Source organism: Taeniopygia guttata, chromosome 2 (assembly GCF_048771995.1).
Source record: "Taeniopygia guttata chromosome 2, bTaeGut7.mat, whole genome shotgun sequence".
NCBI classification, from domain to species: domain Eukaryota; kingdom Metazoa; phylum Chordata; class Aves; order Passeriformes; family Estrildidae; genus Taeniopygia; species Taeniopygia guttata.
The window spans coordinates 87,901,722-87,922,829 of NC_133026.1; the positions used below are offsets into that span (position 1 = coordinate 87,901,722).

Here is a 21,108-nt window from a genome sequence, read left to right on the forward strand (position 1 = left end):
AGCAAATAGATGCTCTCTCTTTGAGCAGGGTTCTGACAAGCTGCCTTTCTCATTATTCCTCACTGGCAGCACTTCCAGGCAGGAAATTTAAAGCATGGTCAAACTGAAGCTGCCCAATCCTGGCCTGGAGGACAGGATACCTTCCCATGCTGAACTTGAGGTCCTTGAGAAAGAAGAGGCAGACTCCAGACCAAAATGGGACAACAAGGCACAGTACATGCTGACGTGTGTAGGGTTTTGTGTGGGTTTAGGAAATGTCTGGAGGTTCCCATATCTCTGTCAGAGCCATGGAGGAGGTATGTCTTTAATACATCTTAACTAACTTTGGTAACTATAAAAAGGTTTAATCTCGCTTTTGGTAAGCAAGTAATGGAATAGGTTTAGAACTGTTCAGGTCCTGTGAGAACAGTGATGATCTCTCTAGAAGAGTGTATAACAGAGAAGGTAATTTCATAGGTCATGATCACCCACTGAAGTCACATTACTGATAGAAGAAAAGGAAGGGTCTGGTTTTAGTTCAGGACACAGGATTGAACAAGTGAGTCTTCCACTGTCATGGACATAGTTTAGTTTCTCAGTCTAAACCCAATGTTGTTTTCCATACATAGATACATATCATGTATTTAAAATAATAATAAACTACTTGGGACTATGATTGTGATCATGATACCAAATGATCTTTTTCTAATAGGATTTTCATTGGACTTGGACTGATCCATGTATCACCTGTAGAGTCAGTGTTGGTGTAATTTGTGCTAGGATTAACAGCATGAATGAAGTTAGCATGAAAAATATTTGCTTAGCAGTTGGTGTTATTAAGTAATTTAAAATCTAAGCATATATTATTTACTGCATCATTTACTGGAACTCCTTAAGGCTTAGGTAAGGACTGAATAACCATGTTAGAAATTTTGTTTCTTTTGATATTTATTTTGAAAGGTAACTTTGAGGGGAACCATTGCTTAAATATTACACAACAACATAATTTTTTAATTTTCTAACTGACTTTTTTGTCTGCTATCTGGTTATTGTCTATTTTTCACTCCAGGATATGTGTAAAATGTATTTATTCCTTTGTAATATTTGGTCTTGAAAGAAAAATTTTGGCTTAAGGAACAGTATTTCAAAGTAATATTCTTTTACATGTACATGGTGAGATATTTAAAAATTGCTTTCCTTGTTAGAGTAGGGACAAGTGAGGGCTCTGTGGGGAGTTGCTCACACAGATTCAGGAACATGCAACAACAGGTGCAACAACAGTTGCAAGAAGAGATGTTTTTATCATTAAGATTCCTCTAACATGGGCTCATATTAAAATTTTGCAGTGCAAACTGGAGGTCATTTGCATCAGAGTCAGCTCTTGTAGCAAAAAAGTTAAAACACACACAATCAGAAGCATTTCTATACTTGACAATTTTAATTTGGAAAAAGTGGATGTATATCTCCAGAACTGATGGCACTCATTGGCTTCTCAGGTTTTTAAACTTAGTTGTAGAAAGTGGACATGACCTGTTTTCCAGGGTAGATTTATAACTACTTCCTTTTTTTAGGTCTTTCTTTCTCTTGTATTCTCATTATGTGAAATGCAGCTGAAAAGCAAGCACCCAACAAATGCAAAGAACTTGGTATGGATCATGGTTCTATCACTGATGTCAGTGAAGATTTGTGAATTGCTCGTGTGTGCATCAGTCCTCTGGCAGCAATTATTTTTCTTTCTCATCATCCTGTAACTTGTTATTTCTGAGGAAACACTGTCAGGAACACTGACAGCAGTTAACCCTGGGTTTTTTTCCCCCTGGGACTCTCTCACTCAGATTTTAGGCAGAATTTGAAAGGGAGCGCATAGCAAAGGAATTATAAGCTAATACACAGATATGTATCCTAGCTAGACTTACTACCTTCTCTAATATTCTTCTGCACAGCACCAAATGCTGTGACTCATATCAATAAACACAAGTAATGCCTTCCTGTGACTTCTTAGAAAGGGCACTCCAATTTCATCACACATAAGGATGGAGAGGTATTGTACAATCCCTCCTCCTTCTCCTCCTCCGCTTCCTTCTTTGCTGTAGAGAACACCTCAGCCTCTCATGGTCAGTCTAAATCCAGCTCTTGTCACCACTGTCCTCCTCCTGTTACAGTTTCTGTTCTCAAACTTCTCCCTGAAATCAGAAAAAACAAAAACAAAAACAAAAACAAAACAAAAAACAAACAAACAAACAAACAAAACCAAAAAAAAACCACCAAAAAAAGACTGCCTGTTTTTTGGATGGATACCTTTGAATTTGAACATGTGATTTTTTGTACTGTGAAAAACAAATCTCAAAGGTCTTATTTCTGAAGATATTTTGGTGTTGAGACAATTTCTGCCTCATGAGGTTTTCTGGCTCCTGTATCTCTAATTCCCATTCAGCTATGTTCACAGCATTCCAAGCACCCGATAGAGGCAGCACTGCAACATCTGGGATTGCAGCTGTCAGAGTGCTGAAGGAAACTCCCTGACACCATAAAACCATTTCAGAATAGAATGCTTGTGATAGTCCCTGTTTATGACATCCAGCCTCAGTTGTACTCCCTCTATCCAGTTTCACCTACATCCCGCTGGAAATGTGGTTTTATTTACTAGATTTTTGGCAAGTTTTGCCTTAGTTTTTGCCCCTCAGCATAGTAGCCAAGATGATTCATTCATCTTTGGATTTGAGTGGTCCACTCAGGGGCACAGATGTGCCTTTATAACAGAGTAGGGTAAAACTGTAACATTATGCACCTTTTTCCTAGTTATCTACTAGAAAGCAAATATGAGTTCACTGAGGAAACTCCATTCTACCCCAGGAGTTCAAGTGCCTTTACCCTGGATGGTGTTTGTCCTCGTACTTTGTGTCTTCAGGATATGTCTTCACTGAGTGCAGAACATAAGGAATCCCTGTTCCTGCTTTCCTACTGGACACAGGGATTATGTTCCTCCTGGAATTGTTCCTGGAGTGATTATTTTAGAGTCATAAAGTTCACATTGGCTATGACAGTGGATTATGGTTGATTAAGAGATTAAGAAAAAAACAAAACAAAACCAAACCAACCAGCTATATTCAGTACAGGAAATATGTGCAGTGGATGTGAAAAATTCCTGTGTGACCACATATCAGATATTAGGTATGTGTAGAATCAAGGTTACATAGACTGTCTCCTGAAAATAGTTTCTAATTTCTAAGGATTGGCTTTGCTATCTTATCTTCTTTCTTTTTGACTATGAGTTATATGGATGAATGTTTGGATCATTTTGGATGGGTGAGGTCTGGTAGCAATGGTGTGGAGAGTATTTCAGCCAAGAACACTCCTGAATGTGGCTGGATGTCCACCTACTTTGTGAACTGGCAGTTGTACATGTTATATCCCTTATGAAACATAAATGGATTACATAAATAGAAATGTAAAGCATACAATTTACCCTTGTGTGGCACTTGGACTTCAAAAAAGGTGGAATTTTTTCTCTGCAAATTGTCTGCAGTGAAGATATTTAGGAACACTGATTTTATAAGTAATGCTTATTTTCAGATATTGAACTTAAATCTGTAGTTATTTGAGAACTGCTTTGTCCTAAGCACAGCACTATGATAGTGTTTTTACACTGAGATGCCCAAATACACAAAAATAAATTGGCGGTTACATAATTTACTTACTTCTGTTGTCATAGATAATGAGTTTATATTTTTTAAAATGGAATATTTACTTCAGTGAAATTTAGTAGAGCAAAGCACGTTTTATCCTTTAATGTCTTGAAAGTTGTCAAATCTATCATTTCCAAAGGCGAAATAGAGTTCAATATGCACACAATGTAAAAGGTGTGGTGTTTGCCTCAGTGATTTCACCAGCTTAATGAGATTGAAATTTCCCTTCATTTGATATAGCTGTCTCTGACATTACTCATAGCTTTTGTTTAATCTTTATTGAGCAACATGTCATTTAATCAGCTGTTAAACATTTTCATTTTATCCCTGATGACCATTATAAAAAAGAGGATGCATATTTAATGTTTAAACCATTGATTTTTTAAAAAGTCTCTAACTGTACAGCTCACATATGAAAACCTTGCCACTCATAAGGGAGAACATTTTTAACTCTCTGCAGGTCACACTGAAAGAAGGGACAGTAATGACTTCAGCAATTCCTCACTTAGCAGCTGATGAAATAACATGTTGCTACAGTTGAGGTCTAAGAATATGTTAGTATATAGTAAAACATCTCCATCTGAAGTCTGCCTGCTTTCCCTTTGTGATGAACTATGTGCAAGCAATAATGATTTTTTTAAAATTTGACATAAGAAGCTCTTAGAGAAGAAATAACAGCTATACAGATGTTCAAACCAAATATTATTTGTTTTGAAATACAGTATTGAAACAGGATGAGAATCTAATATCTCAGTTGTAAGGTTTTCAGACTAGACTATCAGTAATTGCTTGTGTACATATATACAGTGTCCGTTTTCAGATCATTGGTTCATTTGTTAGGATCATAAAATTGTGGCAGTTAAAAAAGTTTAAAAAGTATTTGTTCATTTTTTTGTGTCCTGTGTGAGCCTGAAAGTGATCTAAAGGTGTGTGGGTGTGGCACCTGGGGACAGGGTGTAGTGGTGAACACTGTGGTTTAGTGATTGGACTCCATGGTCTTAGAGGTCTTTTCCAACCATATTGACTCTATGTTTCTATATGGCAGGTTTGCCAAGACAAATTATTATTTTTCCATTATAGCTTCTTTCAGAAAGGCTGGGGAGAAATTGAGAGAAAGAGAAAATGCAGCAGAGATGGATTTCTGAACTGGCTGCTAGAATTGAACCCTAGAAACCAAAGAAGGCAAGAAAGAGAAAAGAAGTGTCATATATCATTGAGAGCTATAATTTTATTTCTCTTGAAAATAAAACAATATTCCTGCAGCTAAATATTGGCAATTTCAAATACCTAAAATTCTATTCAAAATGCTGAGTCCTTTGTGGCACGTGCTGCACATCAGGGTGAATGACTAATCCCTGAAAAGTGATTAGTGCACCAGAATAGATATGTTTTATTGAAGCCAGTTGCCAAAGGTAGCTGTACAGACATGGTATTCTCAGACTTCTATAAAGCATGTCATTTAGTCATACACTAAAAAACCTTCTTACTAAAAAAAATTGTCAGTTTTTAAAATCACTGTGGTTCATTTTGCTTGCATTAAAACCTAGTTACTACTGTAAAAATGTAGATTGACAAACTGAAACAGTTCAGAGGGAAGCCAGAAGAAAAACTGAGACATACTTTTTGTTAGTCAAAGACCGAAGGACTCATTATTATTTATTTGTAGTGATGTTTGTTAAACTTCCAAATTTGTTGACTCTTCCTCTCTTTCTTCTGCGTCAGTTTATCTCTTCAGGAAAAGGGTTATGTGGACATCATCTCCAAGAGGAAGAGTATCTCATTTATTTTCTTCCTCACTTCTCACATCTCAGCTACATCCCTTTCTCAGGAGACCATTTGGTCTTTGCAAGAACAGCTGTGCATTAGTGTGGAGCAGCTCTGTGGAAGATCTAGGAGCCTCAGGCTGGTGCTGCCTCACTTTGGAGAAAAGTGGCTATTTTGTAATGCCAGGAAAGAGTGAACTATGATGATCCACCCTAGTTTTGAGGAAAGTGAACCCCCCCAGCTGCAAATTCAAATTTAGCATTGTGGTCTTAGTTGAGATATTGTTACAATCAGTGTCAGTGCTGAAGCAGGCAATTCCTGGCTCACGTCTTTCTGACTGTGCATTTTCATGTCACAAACCCGTGAAGCGTATAGGGCTTATTCCAATTTTTGAGTACCTAGGATCTCTTCCAAAACAAGGTTCTTTCCTCTGTTTCCCACCACTCCAGGGACTTTTACAAATTTACAGACTGCTGTAGCTGCTACTGTCAGATGTAACAGGGCAGCCCTCTCTCCACGCTTTGTTCACTGTCACCTAAAAGGCATCTAACCCAGAAATGGCAATGGACTCCTCATCCACCTGTGCCTGGCATCACTGCTGACAGTGCAAAGGTTTTGCCCTTGCTGGCAGAGGTTCTGGGACTCATTGAATCTTTGTCAGACTCAGTCACTGTGAGGAACTGAGTGTCTGTCCTTTCAGTTTCTAAAGGCTTGTCCCATTTTGCCTTTATGGACTTCCTTAGCTGTGCTGGAACATGCAGTGGTGAGCATGTAAGGGCCCCAGTTCATCTGATTAGACGTGCAGTGCAGGCAATTTTGTCTTCAAATTTGTTATCTGCTTATTCTCCACCCTCTTTCTGTGAATAACACTTCTCATAACTGTTTTACTTCTGTTTTCATAGTAAACAAGATTTTTGCAGTGTATGCAATGAGAGCTCACTCACTGTTGCATTCCATCCCCTTAAATCCTGATGGCTTCCTTTCCTGGAGGAAACCCATCCTTCCCCTCCTGATGGGTGGGACAACCGCCACACATGGAGTCCCTGGCCTCTCACAAAGACAGAGTTACTTACCAGTGCATGGAAGTGCAAGCAGCCATAAATGTGCCCTGTGCTCCAACCCATGTCAGCCTGACACAGTTTCCCTTGTGTCACACTCTAACCAGGAGCTCTCATGAGGGTAAGGTCAGAGAAGGACACAACCACTCTGTTTATACCAGCAGTTTTAAATTCCAGAGTATTTTCTCTGTTTCAAGCCCAGGACACCTCATAAGAGTCTGAAACCTGGCCCTGCAGAGTTTGTATGGATGCCTCATCTGGATCTTTCCTTGTTACCTGCTCTTTCAGATGCCGTATAGGTCTGTGCTATAGCACCCTGTCACTTCTCTCTGGCAAATCCCTTCTTGAGCAATGGTAGCAGTTAAGTCCAGAAGATGGATCTGTACCTGATCCAAACACCCCCCATTTGCACTGAGGATAATGCCTGGTCACCCTTTGAAATTCAGCTTGCAGTGATTTTAGATCATACCTTGGAACTTAAGCATGGACTGGCAGTTAGTTAGCTGAGGTGCTCCTAATGGAGTCACGTCACCTTTTTTGGTCAGGTCACAGTAAGATCATTTGAGGACTTGATTAGAATTGTGTCCCTAGTCAAAGATCATATTGAAGAAGGAAATGTACAACCTTTAAAGTCTTTTCAAGCTATGACTAATTGCTCCTTATCATACCTATCAAAGAAGAATCTTTTTTGATAGATATCATCTCATTTGGCAGAAGGGAGGGAAGATCAGGCTGTTTCCTGTGTAGCTTTAGAAAGCATTCAAAGATACTCTGAAACTTTTGCTTTCAGCAGACAGCAGGCAGACTGGTATTCTGATTTAGGATCCATTTTTCTGTCATGAATCTAAAGTGCACAGTTCACCTCCACTCACACAGTTCTAGCAGTCTGGGCAGACATGGCTTTCCCTCTACGGCAGGGAGATTCAGCAGCAGCACAGTCCCAACACCACAGCTCTCCCTGTCGACAGCACAGTGTGTAAAATTTGCTCTCAGAGTTGAACAATCTTCTACGGTGGACATGGCAAGAGTGTTCTATCAGCCTCAGGGGATTTCCTCCAGACACTTACAGAGTTCCCTTTATTAAGATGCTGTAGAAGAAGTCTTTAAGTATAACATATCTATGACCGAGCAGTCAGATAAAGGAGTCCCATGACCATCCTTGCACAGACACAAAAAGAAGAAAGCAAAAAAACTAAAGAGGTGTGCTGTATGCTCACAGTTAGACAGCTTTCTTGATAGCTTGGAATCTCCAGGAAGTAAATTTCAGTTTCTGGAACAGCTTTCATTCTTCAGATTTCCTCTTTCACTTGCTATCTGATTTTCATTGCACACATGAGGAAAAAGACAGTAAATACTCAGACCTGAACCCTTATTATTCTGGTCTGCATTCTTTTCATTGCTTTCAGATTCATTGTTCTTATTTAGATTAGAAAGTTAAAACCCTTTTGTAATGACCATAATTCTAAAGTGTAGCAATATTCAAGCATTTGACTCTGCACTTTTGTAGTGCAGTGTGGTGTTCTGTGTTACCTCCCATATCCAAGGTACACCTTGTTCAGGAAAAAGTTAGTTAAGAATACTTGTCCTATACTAACCAACTTTATTGTCATTAACAGGGTTTGAACCCTGTACTTCAGATGTCTTCTAATCAACCCCAAACATTGTTGAACACAGATGCCAAGAACTTATTGTTGTTTCAGGCAGACATCCCAGGGCTCCTGCCTAATAATTAGGAGTACTTGGCTTAGTTCATTCAAATATTTCATATACTTTACATGACTCACAGCTATAAAACCATAGACTTAGGAAAAAAAAAAAAAAAAAAAAAAAAGAAGGCATTCCAGGACAGTAGCTACCTTTCCTCCACTTGCAATACAAAGGTGGCTTTTTCAAACTTTAACCTTGAGAGTGTATAATTTCTGTTTATGTGTGCCACTTGGGAAGAATTAGAATTCCCACCTGAAACTCCATGGTTCCTGAGTGCCCTGCCTGGGCAATCAGGAAAAGTATTGCTCAGAAAACAGGGAAGTGTTTCCACAAAGATGCTTACAGGTTGCTTATCATGTCAATGTCTCACAAACCTAATGTTTTTGTTTTGTTTTAGTACTTCACTGATTAGAATAATTATTTTTCTTATCCATTCCAGGAGCCTTCATGATCCCTTTCCTGATTTTGCTAGTCCTGGAGGGTATCCCCCTGCTTCATCTTGAGTTTGCCATTGGTCAAAGGCTGAGGAAAGGCAGTGTAGGCGTATGGAGCTCTATCCACCCTACCCTGAAAGGGGTTGGTAAGTCAAACAGCTGCTTGAGAAAGCACAAATCTCTGAACTGATGATCTAAAAAACAAATCTTCTGGGTTTTATTCTGGTGTGCCATGAGAAATTTCAGGATCTATTAGTTTTCCCTTCTTCCTAACTCTCCATTGATAGGTCAAATGAATCATGATAAAGCACAATGACAACTTTGTGTTCATATTCCCAAGTACCGTGGGTCCTGTTAAAAATCTTTCCCTAATCTGAGACCAATTTCAGGCCTCAGAGATATTTTCTGTATTATCCATACTGGCTGTTTTTACCATTAGGATGAATTTTTAGGTGCACCAAAAATTGTTCTGTAACTGTTCTGTGGATAAATATTAATTAAATCTTTATTTGATAGACCTCAGCTCCACATAATTTTTACCTTTTTTGCATCTGAGAGTTATCATTCCAAAAGGCATAGAAACAGTATTTTGCAGAAAATACTTCTTCACCTCTGTAACAAACACAGGAGGTGCCTTTGAACATCAGGAAACACGGTGAGGGTGAGCAGGTGTTGGCACAGGCTGCCCAGGCAGGTTCTGGGGTCTTCAGCCTCAGAGACAGCCAAAGTCTGCCTTGGACATGATCCTGGGCAACCAACTTTGGGTGGACAGGCTTGAGCAGGACCAGCTGACCTCCAGAGATCCCTTCCAACCTCAACCACACACTTGAAAGGGAAGAGAGGGCTGCTTTGGCATCCACTGCATTTGTAAATCAGTTACAAAAGATAATTGTTCATTGCATCTGGAATTTTTCAAGATTCTTTAGAACTTGGTAGCTTTCAGGAGCTAATGATTAGCATTTACTGTCTGCCAGAGAAGTCATCAGAGGTTGATTACTTGGGAACAGGCAGAGGAGGACAGATACCAGCGTGAATTCCATACCTGGTCACAGACTGTGCCTCCTGGCAGCCATCCATCCTGTACAACACCTCCTCTGCTGCTGACCTTTGCAGGGACATTGTGGCAGAAGGAGATATTTCAGTCTCATTTAACCAAAATCCCAAGTCAGTTGAGCTCTACCTGTGTCCAGCACCCTAAGCTCCCTGGACATCAGCTGGCAAGGCTGTGAACAGGATTGTGTGGTGTCGGTAGGTAATTAGTCCTCTCATAAAGCTGGCTCCTAAGTGGGCATCACCTTCAATCCCAGAGAGGTTTTAGGATGTAACTCTATGTAGAACTCACCTGTCCAACCTTAAGGCAAAAATTTCACAGTAATAAACCTACATCCAAAATGTGGCAGGGGAGGGGGGAAAGGTTGAGTTTAATGTACTTTGATACATCTTGAAGACAAGAGTGTTGCAATTTACACAGTGTTCTGATTTTTTTTCAGGCATAGCATCAATGTTTGTATCTTTCCTGGTGGGTTTATATTATAATACTATTATTGCCTGGGTGATGTGGTATTTCTTCAACTCCTTCCAAGAACCCCTGCCATGGAATAACTGTCCTCTCAATGACAACAGAACAGGTACACTTTATAAAATATTGTATTTTGTTTCCCAGCACAGATTTCTGTTTCTAATAGTTACCCTAAATGAGCCTTTCTGTGAAATAGCAGTAAGGCATGGCAGTCCTGTCAGGCACATTGCACTATTTGATACTTGTATTTTGTACAAATACACGTTAAATAAAACGTGGCCAGCACTTAATCTTTGAGGCAAATTTTGCCTTCTTATATGAAACCTCATGGTAGATTTTGACAGATGTGTTCATATACAGAATATTCACTAAGTGCAGATCTAGTATAAACATTAACATTTTCCAGATTTGAGCAATGTCTTTCATCCATCTCTTCAACAGTCCTCCATTAGCACATTGAAAAGGAAAAAAAATGCATAATCCATTTGAAACACCTGAACCTCTCAGTATGTCAAGTCTACAACTCTTTGGAGACCACTTGGTGACAGCAGCTTTGTTTTCCATGGTCAGCCCTGCATGACCCTGTGTGAAGCAGGTTTTTTGCTGGGTCTGTGAGCAGCTGTTCAGAGTGCTCTGCCTCTCTTCTCCCAGAATAAGCATGGCAAACCTCATATAAAGGCAGGCCAGGGCAGAATATTGCACAGGCCAGCACAGTGCAGGGAGCTGGGGATTCAACTTGATCTGAAAAGACCTTGAACAATGCCCCACAGAACAGAAGAAAAACAGAAGAAAAAATATTGCTGAAGGAAGTGTGGGAGGGGAAGAGCCACTGTATTAAAATACCTGTTAAACAGCTGTCTTTTAAATCTTTCATTTTGCCATGAAACTAGCCTCCAAAAATCTGAAAATTTGCCAACAACAAATCCATTGGCATTAAGTGGAACAATTTAAAACACTGATATTAATTATTTAGCTTCCATTTTTCCAAGTAAATAAAAGACGTACAGAATGACAATCATTTTGTGGTTACAGATTATTTAGAAGAGTGTGCCAAGAGCTCTCCTATAGATTACTTCTGGTACAGAGAAACACTGAACATCTCCACTTCCATTGAGGATTCTGGCAGTATCCAGTGGTGGCTGTTGCTGTGTTTAACATGTGCATGGGGTGTGCTGTACGTGTGCACAATCAGAGGCATTGAAACAACAGGAAAGGTACTCTATCTTGGGGAAAAATTTTTATGAGATTATATTAATCATGCTGTTGTGATCCCTTATTTATACAGAATTAATAATGCTGTAGAAGCTGTCTGGTTTTTGAGTGAAAGCATGTCCAAAATTTTGTGTCGTCACTGGGACTGCTTTTTGAAGAATGAAGATGAATGGAAGCTGACTTGATTTAGTTTATGTGGAGATTTTTGTGACCAACTTTTTGTGAGTCTTCCTTGTCCTTACAGGTCCTAGTAACACCTTTTAGGGATTATGGCTTTAACACTAATATTAATGCAAGATAAAGGGACTGTCTTATTATTATGGCTATTCTCTTCAAAACATACCTATACAGATTTATTTGGGTTTGTGCAAGCCCTAAATATTATCTCTACAAAAGAGTGACCAAGTTTCTTCTTCCCAGCAAAGCCCTGAGTGTCCATCCTTGCATCAGTTTGGTCTCATGGTGTACATTATTTTTGATGCTGCTTTTGAATGATCTGATTTGAATTTCAACAATGACAATTTCTCTTAAATAGATTACTATTGTTAAAAAAATATTTATTATCCAAATGTACCACAAATAATATTTAATTCAACGTTTATTACTGTAGTATGCTAATTGTGACTCACTTGAAACTTGCCATTACTGTTAATCACCACATCTTCTTTATTCCCTTATTTTCTTTACTTTTTTTTAATTCAAGTGGTTTCTTTTTATTTGAGTGGTTTATTTATTTTTTTTTTTTGGTGCAGGCTGTGTATGTGACATCAACTCTCCCATACGTGGTGCTTACAATTTTCCTGATCCGTGGCTTGACTCTGAAAGGATCCACCAATGGAATTGTGTATCTCTTCACCCCTAATGTAAGCCACTGCTTGGGTCATTGCTCAGTGAAACATGGTGTAGTCCTCTCTGTAATTAACAATTGTTTGAAAATTAGTCCTCCCCACTTTTCTAAGTGGCCCTCTAAGTGCTTTTTTAACTATACCTCAGCACCTTAAAAAAATTTTGATTCTGTGAGGTCAATCCTCGGCACTGGACATAACGAGTGTACATATACAGAAATATTTTCTCTTTGTCTCCATCCTCCATCAAAAGCTGTTCTAACGAATTGAACGATCATTACAGAACAGTGAAGTTGTCATTTATTTGGCTTGATTTATTTTCTTGTATTCTACCTAAGAGCCAGCCTTAATTTAAAGCATAAATCAGGTATTTGGGAGTAGAAGCCACCCAATTTTCATATGAACAAAAAAACCTAAGAGAATGGTTTAATAATATAACAGTATTTAAACAAAATTAAAAGAGGGATCATTTTCCATAAGCAGATCTCTGAATGATCATTATTAATGCTAAGTAATAAACACTTTTTCTGAAACCAGGCATGGTATCTGTCAGCTATGCAAAGCATTTTTTAATCTATTTTCAAAATAAATAAAAACTTCAGATAGGTTTTCTTTTATTAAAAAAAAGTAAGTTTGACAAAAATATTGAACCATTTGTTGAAATTCTTCAAGAACACTGAGTCTTGCATGGTTAATGACCTTGTTTTAATTGTTGTTTTAAATCTCTCATACTCAGTTGAAATAGCAATTTTGAATGTGCTTAAAGCTGTGTGTCTGATGCCTCAGGTCAGTGAGCTGTCGAACCCAGTGACATGGCTGGATGCAGGAGCTCAGGTGTTTTACTCCTTCTCCCTGGCCTTTGGAGGCCTCATTTCATTCTCCAGTTACAACTCTGTTCAGTAAGTAGCCAGGCAAAGCCCAAATTTTATATGAATATTTCATTCTTTCAAATGAAACATCCCTATTTTGCCCTACTGTTGTGCTTCTTGGGACTGGGACAGCCTCCTCTCAGACATGTACGGTGCATCTCCTCTGACTGCTCCTGGTTCTCCCAAATCAAGATTTCAGGTCCCTGCTCCAGCTGACCTCCTAGAGAAAGATGTGGTGATGCAGGATAGGAAGAAGGGGACTGGCTGCCCAGCACCAGCTGATGAGCAGGAGTGTGGGAGTGCTTGGTGCATGGTGATGCCCTTGGTCTCAGAGCAGGTGGTAAAGCACATACTTCAAATAAACTCACAGAACACAGTTTAAAACTTCAGCTTTGCAATGAAGATATATATCTTATATCGAAATTTAAATTCAGTTCCTTTATATGTGTGCTTTGGGGCCAGGGAGTGAGAAATTCCATCACCCAGAGACTGACCCAGCCTGTGAGTTATGATGCAGTACTATATTTTACATTCTCTTACAAAATATTGGAGCAACCACCAATGCCTCTTGGTGCCTGCCATCCCTTCAGAACTCTTGAAAGAAAAACTGTGTGGCATTTGCTAAATCTAATACTTTTGATGGACATCTCTGAATTTAGTTTTGGAAATGTCATTAAGTTATGGCTTGGTCATGGTTCAATTACACCACAGCAGCATTTCAGTCACTGAGGAAGTTCCTTGCCACCATTCTTTGATTTCAGGTATTTTTGAAAAGATCACCTGGAATTTTTGGTGTTTGCAAGTCTCAGTGTGAGGTGTCAGGCCCTGCTTAAGCTCCAAGTCGATGTCCCACGGACATGGGGTCAGAGCTGGGAGCATCCACCTTTCCAAAAGACACAAAGAAAAGGAGCAGTGTCCTTGGAGTTTTCCAACACACGGGGCAGTTGCATTCAGGCCATGTTCATTCAATGCTCAATAATTCATGAATTAAGGAGGGACCTGAACAAAGTCACCAAACTTCCAAGGAATACAATTTTAAAAATCCCCATGCAAATTCCACAGTGTTACACTGTGGCGTTGGGCTACCTGCAATCCAGCACCAGCTGGACCAGGTCAGTGAGTCTGCCCCTACATCATTTGAGAGTACAAAAACACCAGAAAATGCAATAAGGCTTCAATGTTGTCAAGGATTCACTAATTCATAATGAGAAGGAGCTTGAGAATCTTACTTTCTCTAAAAGGAAGAAATGTTTTTCAAGCCTGTCATTGATAATCTCATGTTACGTTGCAAAAACTGACACAAGACTACAGCAAGGAATTCAATGCCCTACATCCAGAAGATGCCTATTTGCAATGCTATAAATGGTTGAAAGGACACAGTGTGATAGGACTTGGCTGGACAAGGACTTGGTTCTCCTCTTGAACATGCTCAGAAAATTAAATATGGCAACATTAAGTTAATCTCAGTATTCCTCACTTGCCCAGGAGAAATGAGTTATCTACAATTTTACAGCCTTCTCTTAAAATTATTAATATTTTATCTTGTTCCTCAGATGAAAGTCTGTTTCTGGCTCTGCCAATTTTATGTATTAGCACAGGCACACTGGCAGAACGTGCCTGCAACAGAGGTGTTTCTACAGAGTTTTTCTGTCCCATCTTAGCAGCATAATGTTACATTGTTCTTCCAAAACTTGAGAACATTTTGAACTTTACTTTGTTCAACAGCCAAACAAAACTTCCCAAGTGCTCTTGGCTACTGCAATTTCACCATACCTAAGTGCTATGAAAAGTGAACTTTGCTCACTTTTCATGTCTGAGTACTTGAATTCAAGTCCAAATCTTTCACCTTGCAGCACAATACACCAGCAGTGAAGGCACCACTTGTGGCAACATATTTCTGCACACATCCATGACAAGCTTAAAAAGCAGGGGAATTTTGCCCCTCATACTTTACTTCCCACGAGCTAAACATGGAAACAGCTCAGGCAATTATTCCTTATGAACAAGATTATTTGAAAGGGGAAAAAAAAAGCCACCAAAAGAAACCAAAACCATAACTATTAAATGACTTAAGGCACCAAGTTCTAATTTACTAAATCTAACAGCACTACTTGTGTGCTTTAGAGAGCTCACTGATGTACCTATGCATCCTAGACTACTTTTTTGTTAGTCTTGGTAGCCAGTTTTGCTATTTATTTTAGGAATGTGATTGACATCCATTGTTTCTTCTCTTTGAATTGCAGCAACAACTGTGAGAAAGATGCTGTGATCGTTTCAGTGATCAATGGTTTCACATCCATCTATGCCGCCACCGTCATATACTCCATCATTGGATTCAGAGCCACAGCAAGATATGATGACTGTTTTGATAAGTGAGTTATTGGAAAAAAAACCCCATAGAATATGCAGGTGTTTGTCTGGCTGAGGCAGCTCTGTTAGCCTGCTGACTATGGATTTATAATTTCTGAATAGTTGCACCTCGACTCACACAGCATCAGAACCACTCATTACTTATAGAAATATGGAATCTTGTGGAACAAATCCCACAGACAGTGATGATTGTTTAAGTCATCTTATTTCCTACATAATTGTTGCATAAGCAACTACATTTTACATTATTCTCCATGATGACATACAACATGAATGTAATATTCCTTGGTTCCTGTGTTAGTTCCGTGTTTAGGTTTCCTCCTAGAGAGCTCAAAAGCTTAGGTCTCATCAGGGGTGCCTCGTTTTACCCTGGCAGTCAGACTCAGTGGTTTCCAGTCTTGTTCCTCCCCATTCAACTGTGAAACTGCATGATTCACAGCTGCAGACAACTTAGACATTCCCATAAGCCAGCCAGTCTGGGCACTGGTGTTAGCCTGCAATGCTAAGACAAGCACCTAAATCCTGCACAGGTTCCTAGAGTGTCCATCCATTTAGAGTCATCTATGCCATGAAAGACAGTGTTATATTCACCTTGGAAGAAAGAAAATTGCAAATGTACATCTGCTGGACTTTCCAGTGTCAAATCCAATCTTGATATTATATTCTTAATAACTTGTTTGATGATGTAAATGAATCCTGATGATGCTTACATATTAATGATTTCAAATTACTTACATTTCACTTTTTCAGAAATATTCTTACTCTGATGAATGCATTCGATTTGCCAGAAGGTAACGTAACCCAAGATAACTTTGAACAAATGCAGCAGCTGTGCAACAATACTGATCCAGCAACTTTTGCAAGCCTCAAGTTTGAAACCTGTGATCTGGAAACTTTCCTGAATGATGTAAGTTTAACAACCTAACACATATTGATACCTTAAATATGGTAGGAATGCATAGCAACTATTTAATTGCAAAGTCTAGTGACTACCAATGTAAATTTAAGTGCCGTGTGATGTCAATGATCCTAAATCTTCCCCAGGGAGCTGAAGGAACTGGCCTAGCCTTTATTGTCTTCACTGAAGCTATCACCAAAATGCCTGTCTCACCTTTGTGGTCCATTCTCTTCTTCATCATGCTCTTCTGCTTGGGTTTGTCATCTATGTTTGGAAATATGGAAGGTGTGCTTGTACCTTTACAAGATCTCAAGATTATATCCCCCAGAGTGCCTAAAGAACTTATTACTGGTAAGTGCATTTTTAGAGAAAAGTGACCTCCCCACCCTCCCCAGAGAGCAGCTTGTATGCTGAAAAAGCAGCCCACCCCACTTCTACCTTCTGATCTGGAATGGTCTTAAGACTCCCAGATAACCTACTGAAGATTTTCTCATGTTTCCCAATGGGGCAACTCATGTGAGGTTCCTTCTGAGCCTGCAGGCAGCTGTCACCCTTTAGGGTTGCCCATCAGCCTGCTCGTGATGACCATTGTCTCCTCCATTGGGAAGTTGGAGGATCTGAGTCCTTCACCCAGGCAGGATTTCTCTCAGAGCAACATTATCCCATCATCTATGAGGAAGAGGACCTGTTTTCTCTCCTCAGCTTTCTCCCTTTTTGTTTGCAACATCTGCCACCTGTATAATGTTAAAAGAGTTTTACCCAAACAGAAGCCAGCCTCCTGAGAGTGCCATATAAAAAAAAAGGTGGTGGCCTCAGGCTGCAAGAGTTACGTTTTAAGCTTTATAGCTACTGGGGAAATACTTTTCTTTCCCATTTTGCTTTTGCTTTCTTTGCCTAAATGTGCTGTTGTTTTGGTTTTTTCCCCACAGGTCTCGTTTGTTTGGTGTGTTATTTGATAGCTTTCATTTTTGTGCTGAATTCTGGTAATTACTGGCTGAGTCTATTTGATAGTTTTGCTGGCTCTATTCCCTTGCTGATAATTGCATTTTGTGAGATGTTTTCAGTCGTCTACATTTATGGAATTGACAGGTATGAAATACAGCTTAACCACTACTTCATATAAATGCATAAAGTGATTATTGTTGTATAGCTACATCTTGCTGCATCCCTGTGTGCAAAATTTCTGTTATAGAAATCAATGAAATTATGCAGCTATAATTTAGGGTAGCTTATATGTTTCAGGTTTTTTAAAGAGTTCTCAGCAAACAACTAATTCAAATAAAGATATCCCTCAGATATTGCAAGAGAATATTAGGCATCAAGAAGAGCTCTGGAGTGCATTAATATGAATGCAATTTTTAAAGTAGGCATTAGAATGTAGATATATGCAACAGTTACATAAGAACCACTATAGATAATTTGCCTTTTAAATATGGTGACATTTATAATAAATCTTCTCCAGGATAATTGCATTAAACATTTAATTAGCAGAAGCAAAGCACATGCACATTGGCACTGAGCTGAAAGTTTAACACAGTTATATCCCAGGAGTGTTTACAGGGAGTGCTAAATGATGCTGTCCAAGACAGGGATCTTCAGGCAGGCTGAAGATATTAGTATACAGCAGCTTGCAAATCCAGGCTACTGAGATACGTTCTTAGCTGATAAATCCAGGACTTTATCAGTTGTAGCAGAGAGTAATTATCCTCTCAACTTTCTACAGATGTAATAAACCAGGTTTCAACATCTTCATGTTTGTAATAAAAACAGAAGAAATGTGAAATAAAGTACAGGGAATTCAATCACCCACAAGTTTTACTTGAACTTGTGCCAGATTCAGCTGCTGCTCCTGGCAGTGGGGTGAAAGACCTTGTGACCCATTTTCCCACGCTTTTATGCTACTTGAGGAAGCATGAATCAGGTTAGGTAAATTAGATGGTGTACCCTTGAGAAAGAAGGCTTATTTTAATTTGTTAAGGACAGAAAAGTTGATTACTTTTCCTTCCCTTTAAGATCTCAGAACTGCTTATAAAATAAAATAATTCCTAGGACACAAGCATGGGTTGAGTCCATAAACTGGGGGCAAGGTGTGTGTGTTTGTGTTTGATTTGGAAAAGAGCCTCATACCAAACTTTAATGTGGTCAGTACACACCACTGTAGCCCTCTCTGAGAACAGAGCTTTTCAGGGCTGCCCAAAAGTGGTGTTATCTGCTCCAGATGAGTTTTTGTGACCTTTCTCTGAGAAAGGGTCATTGGTAGAAAGATGGCTCTGTTGCTTGAAGGAGAACATGTGTGTTATCCATGACACACATGAACTACACTTGCAGTCGGGACATGGGGCTCCATGTCCTTTTAAGACACCAAGATCTCAGAAGTTAGGGATGAAAATATAAAATAAATTTACTTAGCAATTGAGATTCTAGTGAATTCAGTGTGTTGTTCAAGTTGAAGGACCAACTGAGATTCTAGTGGATTCAGTGTGTTCAAGTTGAAGGACCAACTGAGATTCTAGTGGATTCAGTGTGTTCAAGTTGAAGGACCAACTGAATAGTCCATTCAGGTTTATCCCCATAGGATATGCAGGAAATCCAGACAAAAAGACAAAAGCAGAAACCTCAAACATCCAAACTGTTTTTTAAGAAGTTTGTGCACAAGGTGCTGCATTATATGTAGAAGCCATAAATTGGTTCAGGGCTGATGCAGACAGTACCACTCTCAAACCAGGGCTTGTTTCTTCATGTGGAAATATTTTTGCCCCACTGACCACTGCATGTTCCATGAATAATCCAAATAACACAATGCAGGTGTTTTGAATAATGGGTAAAGTTAAATATTGTTTCCATCATTCAGCCTGAGAAAACTGGTAAATATCCAAATTAGGCAAACATTATATTATAATCTAATTATCAAATTACTTCTATTTGCTTTTGTTCTTTTAAAATATTGTATCACTTTAATATTAATATTGTATCAATTTAATATTTATATTGTATCACCCTTTAATTTATGCAATACTGACATACTTATCAAAAAATTGTGAAGCAATACTGTAATATATTCTGGGGAAAATCCATCTGCACTGTCTCTTTCAAGTTGAAGCTATTTCACATATGCCTCACAGACATCTTCAAGATAGTACATCTCCAAAAATAATTTTCCAGACTTGCAATGATATGTGCCATAATTTGAACTACTGAGGTCTAACTCCTGATGTTGCCAATTCCGGTCTAAAACTGACATTAGCAAATTCCTGGGAACTACACTTAGGGGTAGTTTGGACTTCCCTGTTTATGAGTAGGCATTCTTTGATTCTGGCCAGCTTTTAAGTCTGAACCTCCTGGTTTTGTTCCTAGGTTTAACAAGGATATCGAGTTCATGATTGGACACAAGCCCAACATTTTCTGGCAGGTTACCTGGAGACTCATCAGTCCTCTCATTATGTTAGTTATCTTTTTCTTTTATTTTGTGGTGAAAGTCAACCAAGAACTGCTCTACAGTGTTTGGGACCCTAGCTATGTAAGTGTGTAAACCAAAATATTTATTTATAATTATTTTAAGTATTCTTCTTTAATGTAAGAGTCATTCTCAGTTATATTCATCTTCCATCTGAAACAGTTTTCTAGCAAATTTGCCACAAGATAAGGAAATGGGACTGCTTTCTTTTCTCGTCTTTTGCAACCTCACTTCCCTGTAATGTTTCAGTCCTCCTTTACTCTGTGATTTCAGCCTTCCCACAAAAAGGTTGATTGGCCATATGCCCTGGTGGCCTGTCAGGCCTCCCATGCCCACATTCCTTTGTGCCAAAGAAGTGTTCCAGTCCCCCAGTCTCCCTTCCTGGCTCTTACTGTTTCATGCCATTTTCTTTACATCATTTTAATGTAAAAATAAGTCAAAACCAGCTGAGGTTGGAAACCCTTGAGCTGAAATCTGCTGTAGAATTGGCAAACTGTTGTGCCATTATGGCCGGACAGCGTTCTGATCACATTTTTGATCTGTTGAATTACTTAATGTGTGCATGGTCCAGGTAATTGCTCCTCGTGACTTTCTATAACTTTGTTGTTTGCTCTTTCAGGAGGGGTTCCCCAAAACAGAGAAGGTTGAATATCCCCCCTGGGTGTATGCTATCATTGTAATCCTCGCTGGAGTGCCCAGTTTGACCATCCCGACCTTTGCCATCTACAAAGCCATCAGGAACCACTGTCAGAAAAAAAATGATCGTGCTGGCCTTATTGCTACATCTGAGACTTCCATTAATGGAAACTTAAAACATTTATCATAAAACCTTTTTTTTTTTCAAGTGTGGAAGGATGTTTTGTCAGTGAGGAAAGTAAAAAAAAATATTTTTTATGAATCCGGAGTTAATTTTATTTTCATGAAAGGATAACCATGTGTTGTTTCCAGGTAAACATTTGCATAACAATGCAATGCACTGTGAAGAGTTGATGGCCTGGCTTCTGGAAGCAAAAAAGTGACATTTGCAAGTGATTAGGGCACCAGGCCAAATAATTTGTCCTCTTTCGGGTTCTGAAGCCAGCTTGTTTGAAACTGGCTTCTATCCCCTCTGCTTGGGGATGCACTGTGCATGAAGTGACTCTTACATGCATAATCATTCTGGTTGGGTGGCCAATATGAAGGGTAACTTAATGCTATCCTCTCTTGCATATTAAATTGTTTTTACTTTACATGCCACTGTGTTGCACAAAGCCACTAATATTATTTGTCTCATAGAGAAGTTTAAAATATTTAATAAAAAATATTTCTAAGTA

At 39.0% G+C, this 21,108-nt stretch overlaps 1 protein-coding gene across 1 annotated transcript; it reads left to right on the forward strand.

The window, feature by feature from the left end:
* LOC100223404 (sodium-dependent neutral amino acid transporter B(0)AT1) lies at window positions 1-21,108 on the forward strand. The gene is made up of 12 exons (XM_002187615.6): window positions 1-296; window positions 8,634-8,774; window positions 10,119-10,256; window positions 11,180-11,361; window positions 12,112-12,222; window positions 12,991-13,103; window positions 15,317-15,445; window positions 16,194-16,350; window positions 16,488-16,692; window positions 17,271-17,430; window positions 19,696-19,858; window positions 20,415-21,108. Exons 1-12 carry the CDS (start codon window positions 95-97, stop codon window positions 20,619-20,621), a joined length of 1,908 nt encoding a protein of 635 aa, XP_002187651.4. The 5' UTR covers window positions 1-94; the 3' UTR covers window positions 20,622-21,108.